Source organism: Danio rerio, chromosome 15, assembly GCF_049306965.1.
Source record: "Danio rerio strain Tuebingen ecotype United States chromosome 15, GRCz12tu, whole genome shotgun sequence".
In the NCBI taxonomy this organism is placed as follows: domain Eukaryota; kingdom Metazoa; phylum Chordata; class Actinopteri; order Cypriniformes; family Danionidae; genus Danio; species Danio rerio.
This window is the reverse complement of record NC_133190.1, coordinates 10,270,748-10,293,993: the sequence shown is the minus strand read 5'-3', so window position 1 is coordinate 10,293,993 and position 23,246 is coordinate 10,270,748. Positions and strand designations below refer to the sequence as shown.

At 36.7% G+C, this 23,246-nt stretch overlaps 1 protein-coding gene across 2 annotated transcripts in view; it reads right to left on the bottom strand.

The window, feature by feature from the left end:
• Nucleotides 1-21,045, bottom strand: part of ptgir (prostaglandin I2 receptor) — an 89,736-nt gene extending 68,691 nt beyond the window's left edge. Inside the window, exons 1-2 of one of the 2 annotated variants that reach the window (XM_021466316.3) lie at nt 20,923-21,045; nt 585-1,508 (exon numbers count right to left, since the gene is read on the bottom strand). In XM_021466316.3, coding sequence (XP_021321991.1) covers nt 585-1,406 — 822 coding nt within the window. In that variant the 5' untranslated portion in view covers nt 1,407-1,508; nt 20,923-21,045. Of the gene's footprint in view, nt 1-584; nt 1,509-5,138; nt 5,481-20,922 lie in introns of those variants that run through there. The other variant, XM_684811.9, reaches the window with a different exon arrangement.
• Nucleotides 21,046-23,246: the final 2,201 nt, after the last annotated feature.

The following is a 23,246-nucleotide window of genomic DNA, read 5'->3' as shown; positions in this document are numbered from 1 at the left end:
CATTACCATTACTAGTTAGATGCTTTCTAGAAAGAACCGTAAATTCGATTAAAACCTGTCTCTACTTTTCAGCATTCATAATTCCATGAATTCATACATTACATGTACCAACATCACTTGCAGAAATGCAGCTCAAACTAGCACAGAGCCTTCTTCATGTTTCAATGAAGTCTATTTTTCAACAACTCACTCTTTAACGTCTTAAATAATTAGACCCTAAAAAAAAAAATCAACCCTAACCAGTATTTTCTGGTTGTATTCTTATAAAGAGCCTGAGAAAATATTTGTATATGTTCAGTATAACAGTGTTTCCCAACCACATTCCTGGAGGACCACCATCACTGCAGGTTTTGGATGTCTCCTTTGTCTATCCTTGTCCCATTGCAGGTCTTTCAGTCTCTGCAACTGAACTGATGATCTGAGTCAGATGTGTTTAGTTAAAGACACATTGAAAATGTGCAAAGTTGGTGATCCTCCAGGAATGTGGTTGAGAAACAATGCTTTATACTATCATTAAAACAGCAAATGTAATGGTTACCTACAACACTAATATTGCAAATCAACAGAAAGTGTCCCATACTCACAGTCAGCGGCAAGGAGCAAATGACGAAGATTAAGGTCATGGATGCCAGCAGCAGTAAATGGTCCATCTCCTCCTCTCCCTGTCCAAACCAGGTGCTCAGCCTTCTCTTGCGTCCAGCCGACACCACTGATCCCCGGCGTGTCAGCTGGCTCCGGTGCATCCGACACAAGCTCACGATGACCGAACCGTTGCACATGAACACAATGGCGATGAGCAATGCCATGAGTACGGCGTAGGACAGCGAGAAGGCCAATGATCTTCTCTCCTCATCATCACCCTCTTCTACTTCCATCTTGATGAAACACCATGTCCCAGGACAGTACTGCTTGTGCCGGCCATACCCGAAGAAAGGCATCAAGCAGAACACGAAGGTAAAGAGATAGATGAGTAAGAGGACGATCTTAGCAAAGCTTCGCCTCACATGTTTGGAGTAGAAATACGGGTGGCTGATGGCGAGACATCGCTCTACTGCCATAGCACATAGGATGAGCATAGAGGCCAAGATGAAGAAGGTCATGGCGAAGGCAAAGAGTCCGCAGAGCCGCTGATCTCCAGTCAGTCCCACCAGCGATGTTCTGTAGGCATAGCAGATGAAAACTGGTGGACTGAGTAAACATGTTCCCAGCAGGTCTGTCAGAGCCAGACCTGTGACGAGGATGCAGAAGACCGAAGACTTGGTGCGACGATCTTTCTGATGGACTCCCAGAATAGCCAGAGCAATTAGGTTACCGACCACTCCAGCAATGAACATCACAGTGCTCGTCCCCGGATTCCCATTTGCCTCGATGCTGGTGATGTTCTCGCATGACTGGTTGGAAAGCATATTGAGAAGGCCTTGCCTTTGAAACCTGAGCCTAGGCGCAGGGATCAGACAGCAGCGATTTTGTCTATTGTAGAAGTCTTGCAGTTCCTTATCTTTGAGAATCTGTGAAAATAGAAAGTATTTCTTTAAAGTCTATATAACCATCCCACCCAGAGTTGCTTATTGAATAGGCCAACAAAATGTTGACTTTTTTGTGCTGATGTACTTCCTGTTGAAAGAGGAAGATGGGGCAGAGTATAAGGTCAGTTTTCTTTAAACAAGTGGAAATGGCAATGTAAAAACACCTTCTAGAGAACAATTAAAAGAATTAAGACAAACAGACATAGGGCAAAGATGAGATTCACCATTTAGGTGTCTTAAAGTGTCTAAAGGTGATGTTATAGGGTGGGTAAAAAAATAACTAGGCATTCAAAAAATCCAGTGATACTCTAATAAAAATACAAATGCAGTTTTACACTGCTACACTTTACACTGCTAGATGAATATGCAAATATGTGTTGCTTAATTTTCTTTCAATAGTAAAATAAACAGAAGATAAAAAAAGCAGGGATACAGTCATAGTCAAAACAATAGTTCACCCAAAACTAAACATTCATCATTTGCTACAACTTCACTTGTTTCAAATTTCTTCTGTTGAACACAGATGAATGTATTTTTAAGAATGTTGAAAACCAGTAACCAGTTCTAGCCAATAAATATTGCCTAGTAGGGTGGTGCAATTCATCTAAATCGAATCGCAATCACGATTTGAAACTTTGAAATAAAAAAAATATATATTTGACGTTGGAATGATTAGCCCCCCTTTATTAATCAGGGGTCACAACAGTATGAAACGTATCCAGTACATGTTATACGCAGCGGATACCCTTCCAGCTGCAACCCAATACTGGGAAACACCCACATACTCTTACACACACTCCTATTCACTATGACCAATTTAGCTTATTCAATTCACCTGTTCTGAGTGTCTTTGGATTGTTGGGGAAACCAGAACACCCAGAGGAAACCCAAGCCAACAGGGGTAAACATGCAAACTCCACACAAAAATGGCAACTGACCCAGCCGGGGCTCGAACTAGTGACCTTCTTGCTGTGAGGCAATTATGCTACCGACTGTGCCACCGTCCTTGCCCCCCTTGTTTATTTTTTCCCCAAATACTGTTTAACGAAGAAGGAGAGACTTTTTTAAAAACATTTCTAAACATAATAGTTTTAATAACTCATTTATAATAACTAATTAATTTTAACTTTGCCATGATGACAGTAAATTATATTTTAATAGATATTTTTCAAGTTATTAGTATACACCCTAAAGTGACATGTAAAACTTAACTTGGTTAATTAGGTTAACTAGGCAGCTTAGGGTGATTAAGTTATTGTATAGCGATGGTTTGTTTTGTAGACTATCGAAAAAAATATATAGCTTAATGAGGCTAATAATTTTGACCTTAAAATGTTTTTTTTTTTTTTTTTTATTAAAAACTGCTTTTATTTTAGCCAAGATAAAACAAATAATACTTTCTCTAGAAAAAAACAAATATTATCAGATATACTGTGAAAATTACCATGCTCTGTTAAACATCATTTGGAAAAGATAAAAAAAAAAAACAAAGGATGGCTAATAATTCTTACTTCAGCGGTATACTATATATATATATATATATATATATATATATATATATATATATATATATATGTATATTTATATTTATATATATATATATATATATATATATATATATATATATATATATATATATGTATGTATATTTATATATTTATATATATACATATATATATATATATATATATATATATATATATATATATATATATATATATATATATATATATATATATATATATATATATATGCTTAGTGTCTTTTTTAACACTTAACATTTTAGCAGTAAGAAGATACAGATTATTGAGCTGAAGCTTGACTACTAAATTTAACTGCAAATAAAATCCCAATTGCAATATCTGTCAGAAAAATTGCAATTATTTATTATTTATTTTCCCCAAATAGCACAGCCCTACTTGCACACATTCTCTACATAAAAATACAAATCTGAATTTAACAACCAGGCCCGGATTGGCTAATCGGGAGGACCGGGAGAATTCCCGGTGGGCCGGTCCGTTTTTTGGCCGCGAGGGCCGGTGTCCCTAGCTGCAGAATCTGTTGCTCTCAGCAGTCACACTTTTCAAATTTATTTATTTACTTGACCACAGCCTATTTATTCATTATTTTACCGCAACTCTTTTCTTTTCATCTATTTTAATGATTATAAAACTCAGTTGTGTCGCCTTTCTGAATGCAGCTATTGTGGTCCAGCGGTTAGCACGTTAGAATAAGACGCTGCAAGCCCGGGTTGGATCCTCGTTAGAGTAACTTGTTGTTTTCATTTTTATTGTTAAGACATATAATACTGTTAGGGTTGTTGAACATTTGAAGTTCTAAAGCAGCTGTTTTCTCAAAAAAAGACGGGATAGTGTCATTAGAAACTGATTTGGAAATGACCTTATTTTAATATAGTCAGTTTTGAACTGAGGTGGGCCGGTCTGAGGTTTGAAACTCCAGGGCTGAAAAGGTGTCCCACTCCGGCCCTGTTAACAACTTACTTATTATGTTCTCTTTTTTGTTTGTATATTACGTTTTATTGTGTATGTTACTCTGAATGACATTTTAGCACAAGTTTCTTTTCTAAATCATGGTAAATACACTAACAAAAAGAAAAAATTTAATGAATAAGTGAACAAAATATACAAATACAAACTGAATCGTAAAAAAATTTGTGAGTACGACAGTTTAAAGTGAGTCTGAAAATAATAATGATCCCTTTTATATATCATATAATAAGATATCATACCATATATTATATTAGTATATTGTAAGAAATCACTTTTGGCCGTTTGTGGCAAATCTTCATCATAAAAGACAATTTATCATTAGACAAATCTTTGCATAGACAAACATGCTAATTTATTATTTCATAATATTATGCAATCTAATACCTCAGTAGAAATAGCAAAAAATAAGATTAATATTACTGTATGAATGAAAATGTGATTAAAATAAGTTTATGATATACACACAAACAAACACACAAACAAATGAATGAACAAATAATAAATGCATTTAAACATTAAAATGAACCAGAAGAAACAAAATAAGCTAGCCTATACAATAAAATGTATTAACACATAATAGTTTAAATATTACGATTCTAACATTCTTTATATATATATATATATATATATATATATATATATATATATATATATATATATATATATATATATATATATAAATAACTTCCATACAAGAATTTACTTTATACATTTTGGCATTTTGCCAATGTTTCTTTTATTAATCGTGAACTGTTTGTTAAAGAAAACGGTCAGAATTTTGCAAACTTAAGCTGACAGAGGCAAAAGTTAAAAGACGAAAGAGGAACAAAGCATACACACTCTGAAACAACTCAATTGTTCAATCTAGCTGCTGCTGCAAAAAAAATTATATTAGACCAAACAGTTTTTATTTGTGTTTATCTATTAGAAAACAAAGCAAAACTGATCCGCATTACAGACTCAAATTTGCGCTACAATCATGCATTATGTATCATGTGTCATAATGCATTGCAGATGTTTCTATGAGTCACACAGCGGTAATTTCACATCATCCGAGTCGTCATGGCAGTAAAGCATCAGTCTGGAAGAACTGAACACGCACCTGTCCAGGCAGAGTCCATCACTGGAGCGCGCGTCCATTCCTCGCCGCCACGCAGCACACATAGAGGATTTCTGTCACTCCACCAAACATAATATTTCTCAGCGATGTCGATATGAGAAGTCCTTGGGCTTTCGTTTCTTCAATTAAGTTTTCTTGTCTAGTTTTTGTTAGTTTAGTTGTTAGTTTAGTTATTCGTTCAGGTTCTTCAGGAGTCCACGGCATCTGAAGCTGAAGTGAAGAACCACGCTGACCGATTCACTGCTCGCGTTTGGAAGTTACCGTACAGTACAAAACAGTAGAATAGAGTAATGTAGACTAGTGAGTGAGTGAGACAAGACTGCTAAGACTTCCCTTCTGTGGCTGATAAAGTAGCCCGTGAGAAACAAGAGGAGGAGGAGCATCTGACAGCTTCACTCCTCACTTATGCAGCGCGTCAGGCAAACACACACTGACGGACTTTACAGACAGACGTTTGTATAGTCGCTGTTAAAACTTACATAATGATGATTTATTTACAAATATTTAGAATTCTATCTATCTATCTATCTATCTATCTATCTATCTATCTATCTATCTATCTATCTATCTATCTATCTATCTATCTATCTATCTGTCTGTCTGTCTGTCTGTCTGTCTGTCTGTCTGTCTGTCTGTCTGTCTGTCTGTCTGTCTGTCTGTCTGTCTGTCTGTTTGTTCACGAGTTAGTGTACTCTTAATAATGGGTTGTTGTGGTTTCCCCCACATAAAACATACACCCAAAAACATTATTTTTAATTCTTGTTCAAACTGCTTATTTGAAATTAGCAGAAACAACACTTTTTTTTTAGATTTTTTAGGGGGAAACTTAATTGTTTTATGTTCAAAAAACTGGGATATCAGTTGTGCGGACTAAGCATTTTTTACACTGTATTCCAGAGTAATTTGCGGTTCATTCTGCTGTGGTAATCCCTGATTCATCAGAGACTTAAGTCAAATGAAATTGAATCAGGGTTTGTCTTTGTGGTTTCTAAACATCTTGGCTGTAAAATAAGGCTATCAGTTTCTGAACTGAACTAGTTTTTAACCAAAATTTTCTTCTAAACTGTTTCATTTGTGCTAGCACTGTTATACAAAAGCAATTAAATATAATCTAAAAAAAAAAAAGATTAAATCAAAATCACAAGCTTTTCACTTGTCTCCATGTTCAGACAGCACGCTTACTGCATTATCATCCATTAACGCAAATGTGCACCACTTCCACAGTCTAAAATTAGATAATGTTTGGCTGCATCTGTTGTGGTTTATCTGTTTGCATGTGTAGATACTGTGTATTCGAGTTGCCTACAATGGTATATAATGATTATTAATGTCCATCAGCATGCATTATGAATATTGGAGAAGTACCCTGGAGCCACGAGAAATAACTATGCAGCACTTTCTACAGGAAACAGATAAAATTCTTCCCCTTTTCTCTTAATGGCCCTGTGTTATCACTCCATCCCTAACATTTACATGTCTTTGTTTACAGTTTTCTTGAGAAAATTGGTATCATATTTTCTTTGTCCTGAATATTGACTGTGTTGATGTCGCATTCAGAAGCAAAAGAGGACATTATCACTGATGTTAATGCAAAACGTCTGAAATATTAGCATCTCTTGTGACTTAAGTGTCCATCGATATACTCAAGGCAGTTTTTTTTTTTGTTTGTTTGTTTGATCAGAAGAACATGCAAACTCTACGCAGAAATGCCAACTAACCCAGCCAAGACTCAAACCAGTGACCTTCTTGCTGTGATAAATATGCTCATAAATTAATTCCTTTTTTTGCATGCACACTGCCTTTACAGAACAGAATGGATCTTTCACCAACATCTGAAGCATTATAATTATTTGTTTAATATGTCATGGCTGCAAATATCAATTTATTTATTTTTTATTTTATTTTTATTTTTTTGTAGTCTTTTACATGAAAATCCACCTAAATGCTATCTTTTACAAACAATCGAATTTACAGGTCAACTTTTGGTAAGTAATGGCTTTTTAAGTTTTGTGAATTTTTTTTTTTTTGCTATATAGTTTTAAAGAGCACCTATTATGCATTAAAAAGCTAATATTTTGGTTTTGGGGCTCTTCAACAACAGGCTGATGTGCATACAAGGTCAAAAAACGCATTAATGGTCTTATAATACGCATTTATTTTTACCCAATTATAACAATGACTCCCATATGAATTGTTCAGCAATTAATTTGTTCCCAGACCCCTCCTTATCGTGATGCTAATCTGCGCTGATTGGTCCGATGAACCAGTCTTTTGTGATTGGTCGACTGAGTTCAGCTTGAAACACCCAGCTCGGCTTATCAACAATTTTGAAGTAGTCAGATTGCAGAGTGTAAGTGTAAGCCCACTGCAGGAGTGCATTAAAGCAATGCAGTTACACACAAGCATTTTGCTAGGTTCTTAAACAAAAGTAAAAACTGTGACACACGTTCGATAATAATCCACACAGTGGCAAAAGCTGAACTATTTTGAAACTAGACCACCACACGTGTGTAGGAGTCGAACGCGTCGCATTTTCAACATGAATTTAGACGGGGTATGAGAATATAAAGAGTAAACCAAGATATGGTACAAGTCGCATGGAGTGGTTACAAGTAACAAAACACAATTAAATAAATAATTTGTTAGCTAGAGAAAACAAGGAGGTAAACAATTTAAATGCACCTACTTACACTTGTGAAATAGAGGAAGAAACTGATCCACGAATTGTGTGTTGTAAAGTTTCTGTCAAGGCCAATATAGTCTTTTCTGATCCTTCCTTTAACAAATGGCTGATGAATCCCTCATTGTAACCATGTAGATTGCTGAAGCACTTGTCAGAAAAATGATGGGAACGCAGCACAAGGCTGGGTCTATCATGCTGAGGTATTTTTGACTTTTCACAGCCTCATCTTTGGATAGGGAAAATAACACTAACTTTCCCTCTCACTTTAGAGCACAGCTTCTTTGCGACTTGATTCAACCGGGGCCTGCTACAGTGTTTGTCTTCCTCTTTTTCTTTCTACAGTTTTTGTGGTCAGAGCCAGGGGTTTAAATTTCCCCTGTCTGTGCCTGCATTAAATGGGCAGGGCTTGAGTTGCGTATCGACGTCATGCTGACACGGCTAAAGATTTGTTTCTGATGCGATTCATTTGAACTACTATGAATCGACTCTTTTAAAGGTGAATCAATAGTTTTAAACATAGTGCGCTTTCTGATTTAAGCCTGGATATTTTACTTCACTTAAAAAGCCATAATACGGGCTCTTTAAAACATGATCATGCACATTTGTTATAGTCTGAGTGTCAGTCTGAGTCACTTTTAGTTGTGATTTCATTTTTTTAAAATCCGTTTTACCCCAACAGATACACAGCTGGAATTCCGTCTCGCCACACACCAAACAGATAAATACTGTTGCCAGACTGCTCTTAAAACACTCACACATGGTTATGATTAACTGCTGAGGAAACCACAGAGAGTATCAGTGAATGAAACACATTTTTATTTGGACACGTTAACAGTTTTGCAGGTGGGAAATAAAGATGGTAATTAATTCAGACAGGGTGCACCATCATCATCATTATCATCAACTTATTATTATTCATTCAATCATTAATTTTCCTTCAGCTTAGTCTCTAATTCAGAGGTCACCACAGCAGAATGAACCGACAAATATGCCAGCATATGTTTTATGCAGTGGATGCTCTTCCAGCCACAACCCAGTATTGGGAATTATTATTATTTTTTATAACACCGCAATATTGTGTAGGGGTGTTTGCCAGCACTAGGGTGCGGCTGGAAGGGCATCCGCTGTGTAAAAAATATGCTGAAATAGTTTACTAATAGACACTAAGCCGAAGGAAAACGAATGAATAATTGCAATAAGGTTGCATTAGTTAATGTTAGTAATTGTATTTACAAAAAACAAACTATTGAACAATACACTTAGTACAGTATGTATTCAAAACATTACTTAATGAAAATAAAGTTGTTCAGTGTTAGCTCTTGGTAACTCAAATAGCATTAACTGCTGTTCACAAATACAACATTAACAGTTTTGTTAATGCATTAGTACATGTTAAACTATGAGTAATTAATGATGTACAAGATTGTTTATTCCTATTCGATATTAGTAAATACATTAACTAATTAAATCTTTTTGTAAAGTGTTGCTCTTTTTAAAGAAGCATTCAGAAATTCACTTAGCTTACTTTACTGTAAAGTAAAGCACTGTGGGCATTTTAAATAAACAAGACTAGGCATCACTTCGTGTGTCATGCCTGGAGGCTCTCACAGAATGGGAAACATTAAATAGGACAGTAAATAACCCATTCATATTCTAATCTAGCCAACCGTGTTGCAGTCCCGTGATTTATTACTACGTGTGTCTCCAGGGTGTTTGTTTAAGCAAATGTGGATGGTTAATATTATTTTTGTACTTCATAATGTAAGCATAGTAGCTCACACACAATGACAGAAGGCATTACTGGATGTCGGTGATCAGCACACCATTAATGGTGCTGTACATCTGAGTGAATATATTAAGAAGAAAATAACATTTCATTTAACGTAATTGTGCAATTTGTCAGATTATTAAGAATATTCAAACAACAAAGAGAAATATGATTTTGATGCTGAAATAAATTGAAAACCTCATCTCCGACAACACAATTTCAGGAGCTTCCCTGACACATTTTTGTTGTGGTCTGTGGTATTTGCAGTGCGTTTCTCTTTTTGCATGTGTTGTGAGAATATGAGTGGGTTTTCTTGTCATATTCCTGAGAATATGAGTGTGACTTGCTTTATGTGCCAACATAATTTTCCATTCAAAGTTAACAAGTTTAGGCTTAGATATAGCTGATAAAGGCATAAGAACCACCTTTGCTTAATACAAAAAAAAAAAAAAAAAAAAACATAACAGCATCAGTGAGTCATTGACAATAAAGTAGCAAATTACAAATACTCAAACTACTGTAGAGTAGTTTTTTTTTCCTTAGGAATTGTAATTTACTAAGTAGTTTTAAAAAAGTGCACTTTTACTTACCCTTGAGTACATTTTTTTGTGCTGTATCGATACTTTTACTCTACTACTTTTCCAGTCACAATTTTTTCTTGTTTATGGGGCATACCTGTCAACCCTCCCGTTTTTCCTGGGATTCTCCCGTATTTTACAGTTCTATCCCGCTATTATCCCGTAAAGGTATTTCTCCCGTATTTTCAGTTTTTTACTGAAGGGTGGCAAATAAACATTAAGGGCTTTATTTTGACGTCTATGCGCAAGTGCAAAAGCGCAGGGCGCAAACACTTTCAGGGCGTGTCAGAATGCAGTTTTGCTAATTTAAGGATGGGAAAATCCACTTTGCGCCGTGGCGCATGGTCTAAAAGGGTTGATCTTATTTTTTTAATAAGTTATAGGTGTGTTTTCAGAAGAAAAAATCAAGAGTCTCATCTCTAATTCCCTTTAAGAGCCTTGCGTCTCACCATAAGCACATTTGCCATTTACATGACGTAAAGTAAGTGTAAGTGGAAAAACGTTCGAGGTTACAGAAGTAACCCTTCGTTCCCCGAGGAGGGGAACGGAAGTGCTATGTAGTGGATTTGATCTTGGGAAAATCCACGTATGGGAGGATTCGGTTCAGAAGCCGCTTGTCTGAAAGAGTATTGAACGGGCCAATGAATGCAATGAATTGGCAGCGTAAGCTTGCACAGGTGTGCTTCATTGCCAATTATCCCAGCATATAAGCACACCTGGAGCGAGCAAACGCCATCCTTTTAAGCTGAAGAGACTTTCAAACAGCTAAGGGACAGTCATTATGGCGACGGAGTATAACACTCCCGTTACCCTCCTCGGGGAACGAAGGGTTACTTCTGTAACCTCGAACGTTCCCCTTCGGTTGGGGAACTTCAGTGCTATACAGTGGATTTGATCTTGGGAAAATCCACGTATGGGAGAACTTCGGAAAACGCCATAATGACTGCACCTTACCAACGCCCCCCTGAGGGGATAGTCAAGCAAGCGTGATGCACCCACATCATGGGAGGCGCGGTCCTCCAATGTGTCCCTGGCCCTAATTTATCCTACTTCAACAGAAGTTTTACGGATTTAGATATATTTTTTGGGGAAGTCGTGAGCATCTAGATAAGTCTAGGATAATACGACAGTACTTTGGGAAGCGTGCAATCCCGTTAGGGAGGATGCTGCGGTGGCCATCCGCTACCCAATTTACATATGGACTAGCCCTAAGAAGGGGGAGTACGCATAGAAAAACAAGTGGTTAGCGAGGGGAAGACATGAGAGGGAAGACACGGGTCCACCCAGGGGGGGACCATGGCAGAATAAGCATATGGTATCACCTAGTGGGGATCACGCATAGCAGGCACCTATACCCAAAACGCGGGCTGACCAGCAGGCAGACCTACAATGTAGTGGGCCAACAGGTGACTCCTCCGCTGAGTCAGTGCTGGGGGCCACGGAGGAATCTGCAGGGCTCACCTGAAGGGGAACTTTACTGACAGATAAAAAGGCGCACGTACCTCCGTGTTAGGGAGAATGGCGCAGCAAGCGTGTTTCAACACCCTATCGAGTTGTTTCCTCAATCACCAAAGGGTTATCTAATACCCTTGAGGAAACCGGCTCCACTCGCAGATTGTAAAACCTTGCAAATGTGTTGGGTGTCGCCCAGCCCGCAGCTCTACCAATGTCGGTTAGAGATGCACCACGTGCACGCGCCCAAGAGGATGCAATGCTACGAGTGGATTGTGCACGCACTCCCGGGGGACACGGCTCACCTCTGCTTGAATAGCGAGTGAAATGGCATCCACAATCCAGTGGGAAAATTTTTGTTTCGATACAGCACTTCCATGCTGCCGACCGCCATAACAGACAAAGAGCTGCTCAGATGATCTAAAGTTCTGAGTATGGTCCACATAAATGCACAGGGCGTGAACTGGACAAAGTAAAGAAAGAGCTGGGTCTGCCTCCTCCGGGGGCAGCGCTTGCAGGTTCACTACCTGATCTCTAAAGGGGGTGGTAGGAACCTTGGGCACATAACCCGGGTGGGGTCTCAGGACAACGTAAGAGTAGTCCGGCCCGAATTCCAGGCACGAGTCACTGACCGAAAATGCCTCCAGCTCCCTGACCCTCTTGATGGAGGCCAACACGACCAGCAGAGCTGTCTTCAGGGACAGAAAACTTAGAGATACTGAATCAAGTGTCTCAAAGGGATCTGCGCGTAACTCGTGAGAACGAGGGCGAGATCCCAAGAGGGCATGAGAGGGGGGCGGGATGGATTAATTCGCCTAACACCCCTGAGGAACCGGATGATGAGGTTGTGCTTTCCCACTGTGCCCCCAGCTACCGCGTTATAATAAGTGGAGATGGCGGCCACGTAAATCTTGAGAGTGGAGGGCGACAGCCTGCTGTCCAGCTTCTCTTGGAGGAAAGAGAGCACAATACTGATCTGGCAATTTCGGGGGTCTTCTCTGCGAGAGACGCAACATTCAGTGAATAGACTCCCCTTCAGGGTGTAGGCGCACCTCGAGGAGGGGGCTCTAGCCTGAGTGATGGTATTAACCACCGCACTCGGTAGGTTACCTAAGTCTACCTGGCATCTAAGGACCACACGTGGAGGTTCCAAAGATCGGGGCGAGGGTGCCAGATGGTGCCCTGTCCCTGAGAGAGTAGGTCCTCTCTCAAAGGGATCTGCCAGGGGAGGGCCGTCGCGAGAAGGGAGAGCTCTGATATCCAGGTCCGGTTGGGTTAGAGGGGCGCAACTAGCAGAACCTGTTCCTCGTCCTCCCTGACCTTGCACAGAAACTGCGCGAGCAGGCTCACTGGGGGAAACGCATACTTGCGCATACCCCGAGGCCAGCTGTGGCCAGTGCATCCGAGCCAAGAGAGCCCTCAGTCAGGGAAAAAAACAACTGGCAATGAGCGTTCTCGGGGGAAGCAGACAGATCGATCTGGGCCTCCCCGAATAGCGCCCATATCAGCTGGACAGACTCGGGGTGGAGTCTCCATTCTCCAGAGCGTATCAGCTGCCGTGAGAGCGCATCGGCTGCACGGTTAAGCGTGCCCGGAACGTAAATGGCTAAATGGAAACTAGCAGTAGAAATTCCAAGTGAAATTTGTAAACAAAGTCCTTTGTTTACAGATGTTCCATCAACGCAAGACATTGTCTCATTTAGTTTAAAGTGCTTGATGGACTTCATTATTTCAAGTGTAAATTTAATAAAATATTTCCATAAGTGTCACTATTGTGTGACAAATGTCAGTTTTCTGATTCCAACCTGCCTCATTCCAATGTTATGTGTCCCAAATTACAGAGTTTCTGAAACAAAATATTTAAAGATTTTTCAGATACATCAGACATTCTGACCAGAGCCTATATTAATTATATTTGGAGTTTTCGAAGTTTTTTTTGACCAACACGGGTACAACAGTTTGTTTCAAATGGGTTGATCTCTGCCAAAAAAAATAAATAAATCTTTTTTTTTTTTTTTTTTGGAAGAAAAAAGAAGTTTCAACTCTTAAATTATGGCTGAGAGAGTTAACAGATACATTACATCTGGAAAAAAAATCAGACATACCCTAATAGACAAGTTGAAAATTTGGTCCCCTTTTATTTCCTTTCTACAAACTTGTGATTAATATGTTTACTTTGTCTTTAGTACCTACTTTTACCATTGGATAGCATTGGTGGGCTTATTTATATTTATTTATATTAAATTTTTTTTATATTTATTTATTTATTTATATTCTTTTAAATTGTTAAAATGTAAGTTTTGCTTATATTTAAAAAAAGTGTATTTTTAAGTAAATTTCTGTGAACATTTTCAACATTTCTAAAAATATTTAAACCTAAATCTAGTAATGTTGTATATAATGTTCAATATATCCCAACAGACCTCTCATTTAACTCTGTGAAACCTCATTATAGCATCAGGAGTTAATTTTGTTTTGCCTGTATGTGTTTTTTTACTCTTAGTGCTGGTAACTTTTAACTCTTCTCTAATGTTCTACTAAAGAAAAAGTCATCTTGGATGGCCTGAGGGTGACTAAATCTGCAAAATTAAATTTTGGGGAGAATTTTGACCGTTCCTGGTTTCCTTCAACTGCTCCTTTATCTTGATTTTATTTTCTGCTTTTGTACAAACCAGATTATAGTTTGCTTGGTAACCTACAAAAGAATATCTAGAACATCAAAATTAACATACTGTATGGCAAGATTTCAGGAGTATGGCCTCACCTTTAAAGCCTTTACAGATTATGGAAATGTTGCTTCGGGGCAGAAAAAGCTCAAACTTGACTTGGTTAAGCATATATGAAAGAAAGTAAGTCTCCCTTAGAGGGGGAATTTTACGACATTGTATTAGTAACACACTGAAGGCAAAAAAATCTCTCAAAGTGTCTCATAAAGCTTTGTTGAGACAGGCCTCATCTGCTTTTGCTTCAGTGAGGTCATGAGGTAGAGATTCGTGGATGATTTTTTTTTTCAGGGTGGAAATATTTACTTTCAGAATATGTCTGTTTTTTCTTTTTGTTTGGTGTTAAGAATTACATTTGCAGGGTAATTTAAAATATATTGTCATCTGAATAAAACATGAGCAATGCTACTGTAATTAAAATTCCACTGTGAGCAGGATGATTTATTGCTCTGTTTTGGCAGAAATGTGCTTTTCCGAAATTTTCTCATTCGCATTATCTCATTCACTGAGCTGTTAACTCCCTTCAGATCAAGAATTGAAAACAGAGAATTGCATGATTCAAAGATCAGCCTCGTTGTTTTGAAACCTGAAGAGAGCCAGTAAAAATAGTGACTTTCTATAACACAACAATCTAGACCACTAATTTTCTCGTTTTATTATCTGATATTGGTTCCAACTTGAAATGCAAGTAATGGAAAAAATATACCAAGGATGAAAGTGATGCCAATATTTCAGCAAATTTCCTTCCCACTAACTCATCTTGTTCAGCTCCATCTTTAAAGGAAAACCTAAAAACTAGTTTAGATGAAAGACTAGTTTAGATATTCATTTTAAATTGAAAAGTTCGTAAACAAACAAACAAACAAACAAACAAACAAACAAGAATAAACACATTAGAATAAAATGAAAAAATAAAAAAATAAATTAGAAAAAATAAATAAATAAGAATAAATAAATCAAAATAAATAAATACATAAGAATAAATTAATCAGAATGAATAATTAAATAAGAATAAATAAACAAGAATAAAATAATAAATAAATAAATAAATAAATAAATAAATAAATAAATAAATAAATTTAAATGAGAATACAATAATACACAGTTGAAGTCTAATAATTTTGACCTTAAAATGGTGATTAAAAATTTAAAACTGCTTTTATTCTAACCCAAATAAAACAAATAGGACTTTCTCCAGAAGAAAAATATTATCAGACATACTGTGAAAATTTGCTTGCTCTGTTAAACATCATTTGGGAAATATTATATATATATATATATATATATATATATATATATACATATATATATATATATATATATATATATATATATATATATATATATATATATATATATATATATATATATATATATTTTCAATGGGAAGCTAATAATTCTGACTTCAACTGTAATTAAATAAGAATAAATAAATGAGAATAAAATAATAAATAAATAAATGAATAATTAAACAATTAAATTAATAAATAAATATCAATCAATAAATAAATAACAATAAATAAATAAATAACAATAAATAAATAAATTAATTAATTAGAAAACAATGATAAATATATGAATAAGTAGCATTAGGTAGTGCTGTCACCTCACAGCAAGAAGGTCGCTGGTTCAAGCCTCGGCTGGGTCAATTGACGTTTCTGTCTGGAGTTTGCATGTCCAAAAACATGCAGAGAAAAAATTGTCCGTAGTGTATGAGTGTGAATGAGTGTGTATGGATGTTGCCCAGTGAAGGGTTGCGGTTGGAAGGGAATCCGCTGCGTGAAACATATTCTGGATAAGTTGACAGTTCATTACGCTGTGGCGACCCCAGATTAATAAAAGGACTAAACTGAAAAGAAAATAAATGAATGAATGAATAAATAATTATAAATAAATGAGAATAAAAAATGTAATAAATAAATAAGAAAAAAATAAACATGAATAAATAAATGAGATTAAAATAATAAATAAATAAACAAATTAATTAATTAATAAATACATACAAATAAACAAATAAACAAATAAATCAATAAATATGAATAAAAAAATTCGAATAAAATCATAAATAAATAAATACATAAATAAATAAATAAGAATACATAAGTAAATAAGAATAAAAAATATTTAACTAAATATATAAATAAGAATAAAAAATGAATATACAATAATGAATGAATAAATAAATAAATAAATAAATAAATAAGAATAACATGACAAAAATATAAATCAGTATAAATAAGAATAAAAAAATAAGTAAGTAAATAAGAATAAATAAATTAGAATAAAATAATAAATATAGAAATGAATATCAATAAACAAGAATAAAGTAATAAATAAATAAATAAATAAATAAATAAGATTAAATAAGTAAATAAATAAGAAAAGACAACTAAAATAAAATAATAAAATAAAATAAAATGCTTTTAGCAAAACTGGTCACACATTAAAAAAATGCTAGGTTGTTGTTCCCCAATATAGGCTTAAACTTCAGCAAACCCAACATTGAGTTAAATTTTTAATTACATTTAAATTGCATTTTAACTCAATGGCTGTGTTCACAGGTTACAGAAACCCAGCTCTTTTTGTTTTGTAGCTGAACAGATTAATGTATGAACGAACGAACGAATGAACGAATTAATGAAAAATATCTATTATATCAATATCCCATTTGATATGTTGAATTAGCATGTACTGTAGGCCCATCCGAAACTTGTGGGCAAAAATAATGGTTTTAAATTTTGCAAAAAACTAAAGGTTGTCCCTTAAAACTTTTATACCATTAAATTTTATATAGGTCTGTTTTTCATTTTTAAAATAACTTATTTAGGTTTAAAGCAAAAATAAGTGACATATACTATCCTTTTTTGATATCAACAGTATTATAACCAACTACAAAAGTTATCATAATAAAACATCCTTCAAACACTTTTCAAACATTACACATAATACACATATCATCTCAAAGATTGTAAGAGGGGAAAATATTGTTTGGGTTAAAGTAGGATAAAGCAAGCCAAATATTTCAAGCATTGTAAACAAAGTCCTGAGTCCAAGTACGATGTGTGATGGCTTAAGGACATCGGGTCAGTAACATCTGAGAACCTTTGAAAGTCAATTCATGCATGTTTGTGGAAACAGTATCATTTCAAAGTGATATTGATTTACAGGGTATTTCTGGACTTGTGTTTGTTCTGCAAGGCCAGGCAGACATAATTCAAAACGGATCTCGCTAAGCACTTAATGCAACACATGTACAAGACCTGTCACAACTTGTGTACAGTATGTAGTGAAGCGGGTTTGAAATGATTCGAGCTTTTTGACATCAAGAGCCATTGCAAGCTGGGCAAACTGTGGTCAATGGGATGGATATGATCATCAACAATACTTGGCTAGACTGATGATAAAAGACATGAGGGATCAATGTGTTCATGTTGTTTAACACTGGAACCCCCAGGTTGTTATATACGCTGTCAGAAATAGAGGTACAAAAGCTGCCACTGGGGCGTTTCTTTTTCAAAAGTACACTTTTATACTCTTCATGTTCACATTTGTACCTTAAAGGTACATATTTACACCTAAAAGGTACAAAGGTTTACCTCATAGCACCTTAAAGGTATAAAAGTATACCCTACAGGCAGTGGTGGATAGAGTACTGAAAAAGCATACTTAAGTAAAAGTACTATTACTTGCCTAAAAATGTAGTGTGAGTAGAGTAAAATTACCTGTTGAAAATATTACTCAAAGTAGGACTAAAAAGTAGCCCCTTTTAAAAGTACTCATGAGTAGTGAGTAGTGAGTTTTATGCAGTTAAAAGTTAATGCATTTAGATGTAATTTGTGGATGCGTGTGTAAACGTAACATTCTGTAGTGTATTTAGTTATTGCCCAGCAGGCACACAAAGTCATAAGACATTAATATTAGGTTAGATTTAGATCGTGACGTCAGGTGACCAAAGTTCAATGTCTAGCCAGCGTCTAAGGACAACATTATATTGACGTCTAATAATGACATCAAATGACATTGATATTTGGTTGATTTTAGTTTGTTAGAAAGTGACCAAAATCCAATGGCGAGCCAACATCTTAAACCAACATCCTATTAACGTCAAATACTGACATTTATTCATCAGTTATGGCAGGTGTCACCAATCTTGTTCCTGGAGGGCCGGTGTCCCTGCAGGGTTTAGCTCCAACTTGCCTCAACACACCTGCGTGGGTGTTTTTTTAGTATACCTAGTAAATTAAGACCTTGATTAGCTTTTTCAGGTGTGTTTAATTAGGGCTGGAGCTAAAATCTGCAGGACACCGGCCCTCCAGGAACAAGTTTGGTGAACCCTGAGTTATGGCAACCAAAATTCAACGTCTGATAGATGTTATAGTGCAGGGGTGGCCAATCCTGTTCCTGGAGATCTACCTTCCTGCAGATTTCAGTTGCAACCCTTATCAAACACACCTGTCTGTAATTATCAAGTGGATTTCAGGTCCTAATTAATTGGTTCAGGTGGGTTTGATCAGGGTAGGAGCTAAACTGTACAGGAAGGTAGATCTCCACGAACAGGATTGAGCACCCCTGTCGTAGTGGTATCGTCCACACAATGCAAGCTGTGACTTCACTAGACGTTGATATTTGGTTGGTTTTAGGTTGGACGTTGGACATCGGCCTGACGTTGGTTTCTGATGCAAACTCGATTTTCATTTCCAAACAAAATGCAGCATCTCTATGACTTTAGGGTACAATTTCAATCTGACAGCATGTTGACGTCTTTTGCCTGCTGGGTGTTTAAGGCCATTTAGGTCATCATACAGAAAATATCCATCATCTTCTCATCAGTGACATGCATCTAAACCAGGGGTGCCCATACTCAGTCTTGGAGGGCCGGTGTCCTGCAAAGTTTAGTTCCAATCCCAATTAGTCACACCTGGGCTAGCTAATCAATCTCATACTAGGCTTACTAGAAACATCCGATCAGGTGTGTTGAGGCAAGTTGGAGCTAAAATCTGCAGGACATCGGCCCTCCAGGACTGTGTTTGGGCATCCCTGATCTAAACAGTCTCTGGGTCAATGCGTGTAAAGAGTTTGAACATCTTCTTGGACACTTTTAATGCTTCCAAACAGTTTGCTGCAATGTAAAGTGCACATGTCTTAAAGTAGTTCATTATGATGCAGTTTACCTTCTATGATTGGACAGGAATAACATGACTGATTTTTCTTATTCCGATAGATAAGAAAAAATAAAGTAGTGACTGCAGGTTGAAGGAAAGTGGTGGAGTAAAAGTACAGATACTGCACTAAATTTGTACTCAAGGAAAAGTCAAAGTACACATTTTTAAAACTACTTAGTAAACTACATTTTCTGAGAAAAACTACTCAATTACAGTAATTTGAGTATTTGTAATTAGTTACTTTACACCACTGCCAACAGGTATAAAAATCTTACTTTAAGATACCAATGTGCACCTGTAAGGTACAAAATTTACCTTTTGAAAGCTTTTGTACTTTTATTCCTGAGTGTATAACCGCCAGTGCGGGTACATTTTATCCACACACAACAACAATATTATTTCAATGTATTGTGTTATTGTGTTGTGCCTAGCGTCATAGAATGATTATATCTAGTCATCAACTCTATTTCTCTTCTGTTGATTTATAAAAATGCAGACAGCACTAATCCTCAGATAACAAAGAATTCTGGTCCAGATTTGGCATAAAGCTGGCAATGCAGGCATTCATCTGGCACTGGCATACAGTATGTGGGCCAAACATACTGTAGCCTTAGTTTGACATAGGTGATGTCGCCCCACAGCAATGTGTAACCTTTTTTATTTAGTGGCTGTTTTAGTATGCCCCAACTTTTAGAATGTAAAATGTTTCAGCATACCAAAAAGGTTTTAGTATGGTTTGTGTTTATGCAAGTGAGACAAGCGTGGTGCTAATCGACAAGAGAAGGCACCAATAACGGTCCGTACACTATACTAATCAAGCAACACAGCTGTTTATTGCTGGTACACACAGCTGATATCGATTATCACAATAGTATTCAATAATCATAAATCATATTCATGAACATCTTCTTATTCTTTGGCCTTAGTCCTGTATGGTTGCGGGTCAGCTCTTTGGAACAAGTTCTCCAATTAGACTTGTCCATATGATAACAACTTTTTTTACACCTTACGGCCGGCCTGTCATATGTACCTGTCCCCCTTATACACTCATACACTACAGACAATTTAGCCTACCCAATTCACCTGCAGCAGGCCTTTGGACTGTAGGGGGAAACCTGAGCACCCGGAGGAAACCCACGCAAACTCAGGGAGAACATGCAAACTCCTCACAGAAACGCCAACTGAGCCGAGGTTCGAACCAGCAACCCAGCAACCTTCTTGCTGTGTGGCGATAGCACTACCTACTGCGCCACTGCGATGCCGAATCATATTTATGAACATCATTAATCAAAATACAACAAAATTACATAAAAGGCTTATAATACGAAATAAAGATGAGATTACATGAATAAAAGACAGATAATGAAAACCCCATGCAATTTCATACAAGTATATACAACCTCAGAGACGTGCCATCATTTTCCTCTTCAAACACCAGGGAGCCCGTTGCAGTCACATTGGAAAACCAACACGTGTGTCCGAGAATGCCGGGCGATGCGCGCTTATCCCACTGCTGAGCTTCCAATGTTTAAGCAAGAAACCCTCACCTTTATAGTCAAAATTTTGGTGCCTGCCAAAGGTCGACCTATTAGTTAAGAGAGAAGAGTGAGTTGATCAGGCACACCTTCTCTCTCAGCTAGGTGCACATTGTTTCTGATTGCAAAGCTCAAATTTGAGGTTTGTAGTGTCAGCATGATTATCTAGAGTCAATATTCTACCTCTTGAAATTTTAGAAAGTTAACCTTAAGTTCCGGAGACGCTTCTCTGGTTATTTGGTCATGCTTAAGGGTCAATACTTTACCTCCTGAAAGTGTGAAGTTAACCTTAAGGTCATGAGACTCTTCTCTGTTCAATAGGTTGTTTGTTGAGCGCAACAGGAGAAAAACAAAAAAAATATCCCATTTGTTACAGTGGCTAATTTGCATAACAGTTTTTTTTTTTTTTTTTTTGTCGCTTGGTACATTTCTCAAATCATCCTTGGAATGAGTAAAACAGTAAGCATCTCTCAAAACAACTCATACAAATAGAAAACACCACGGATTACCTTCAAAAGCCAGTCTTTTGCTAGAAACCCATAATTCATCTTGTCCCAAAACAAATATCTGACAAGTCCTTGTGTCAAAAACAGTCAAATAGCTTACTCATAACAGTGTACTCTGGAGAAATTTTCTCATGAAAACTATGGCTACAGTTTTGATAATAATTATTCGAAATTGTAGGTTACACGTTAAGAAGTTTGATTGCAAGAGATTGGACGGCATTCACATTTACTGTTTGTACTGTAATTTGTTGGGAGACCATGTCATTGCAATGCAAAAAGGAAAAGACAGAATCTACGCAATTATTGAGTTGTTTTTTAAACAACTTAAATGTTCAATCCACTTAAATTTTTAAAAACAATTAAGTTAACTTAACCGATCCGAGTTGGAGCATGAAGGAGTTTTGTGGAAGACAGCATTTTTAACAGTGAAGGTCTCAAGGGGTTGACACAACACAAGAGGGTCAATAATTAAGAGGAAATAGCGGTAATATACCTTATTACCACCTCCCTCCAGCCAAATTCAACCGGGGCTTAATATTACTTTTTAAAATGTACTCTTAGTGGTATATTTAATACTGGTATATTTAATAAAGCACTTTTCATTTTTGGGAAAACTAACTTTTTAAGTGCACTAATTCTTCCATCTTCTGCAGTTGCTGAAACTCATTTGCCTGATTGTGTGATGTGTTTTGTGTTCAAATATGCTCTCCTGGGCATCTCAGTTAAAGAAAGTGGTTAGGTGGGTTTCTGTTGACGTCCTCTTAGCTGATCCATAATTTTAAAAAATTGTGGTTTTCAGTTATTAAAACAGGAATTCAATTGACCACACGATTTATTTTTTTTGTTTACAAATTTCTGCAACTATGACATTTTCTAGAATCGTGCCTTAAGAATAGCAGAATGCATTTTGATCTTTTTGACAATCTAAACTCATTCTGATAATGTAGCCCTATATACATTTCTGGAGATCACGAATTGTGTAGCCAGAAGTATGCATGGCTGCATTTGGTCTTTAAAATGATCGATACAGGGCGGTGTGACGCCATTCTTTTTCTCGCTTACCAACTGACCGCTTACCTCCATATGGGCGCCTTTCCTGCTGTTACTAGTTTGTCCAGTTAGCTTGCCATGTATGTCAGCAGACTTGAGAAGTAGAGAGGAGTTGACCACAACGACGGGCTTTGAGTCTGGCGAAGAACGGTTCCAGAAAGCAGGTAAGACAAAAACAGAAGCAAAAAAATGAGATAAACAAGTAAATAACAAGGTGAGGATGTGGTAAAAATCTGGCAAGGGCTTTTATTTTTATGGATTGCTTTATAAAACATTGTCGGTTGAGTTTAGTGAAGTGGGTGGGCATGTCAATCAGTGCTTTTGAAAACACTATCGGTTGGGTTTAGGGTAGGGGGTGGGTGGCAGGAATTATTCAGACAGTCAGTCAACAGTGGCTTCTGGCGGATTTACCTGAGAACAGCAAGCATGAATGGAATGGACTGGAATTCGCGAGAGAAATTTGAGATCTGAAAAAACATACACAGTGGTCTATGGTGGATTCATGACAGGGCCGGAGTGGGACTCCTTTTCAGCCTTGGAGTTTCAAGCCTTAGACCGGCCCACCTCAGTTCACGACTGACTATTAAAATAAGGTTATTTTCAATTCAGTTTCTAATAAAACTATCACGTCTT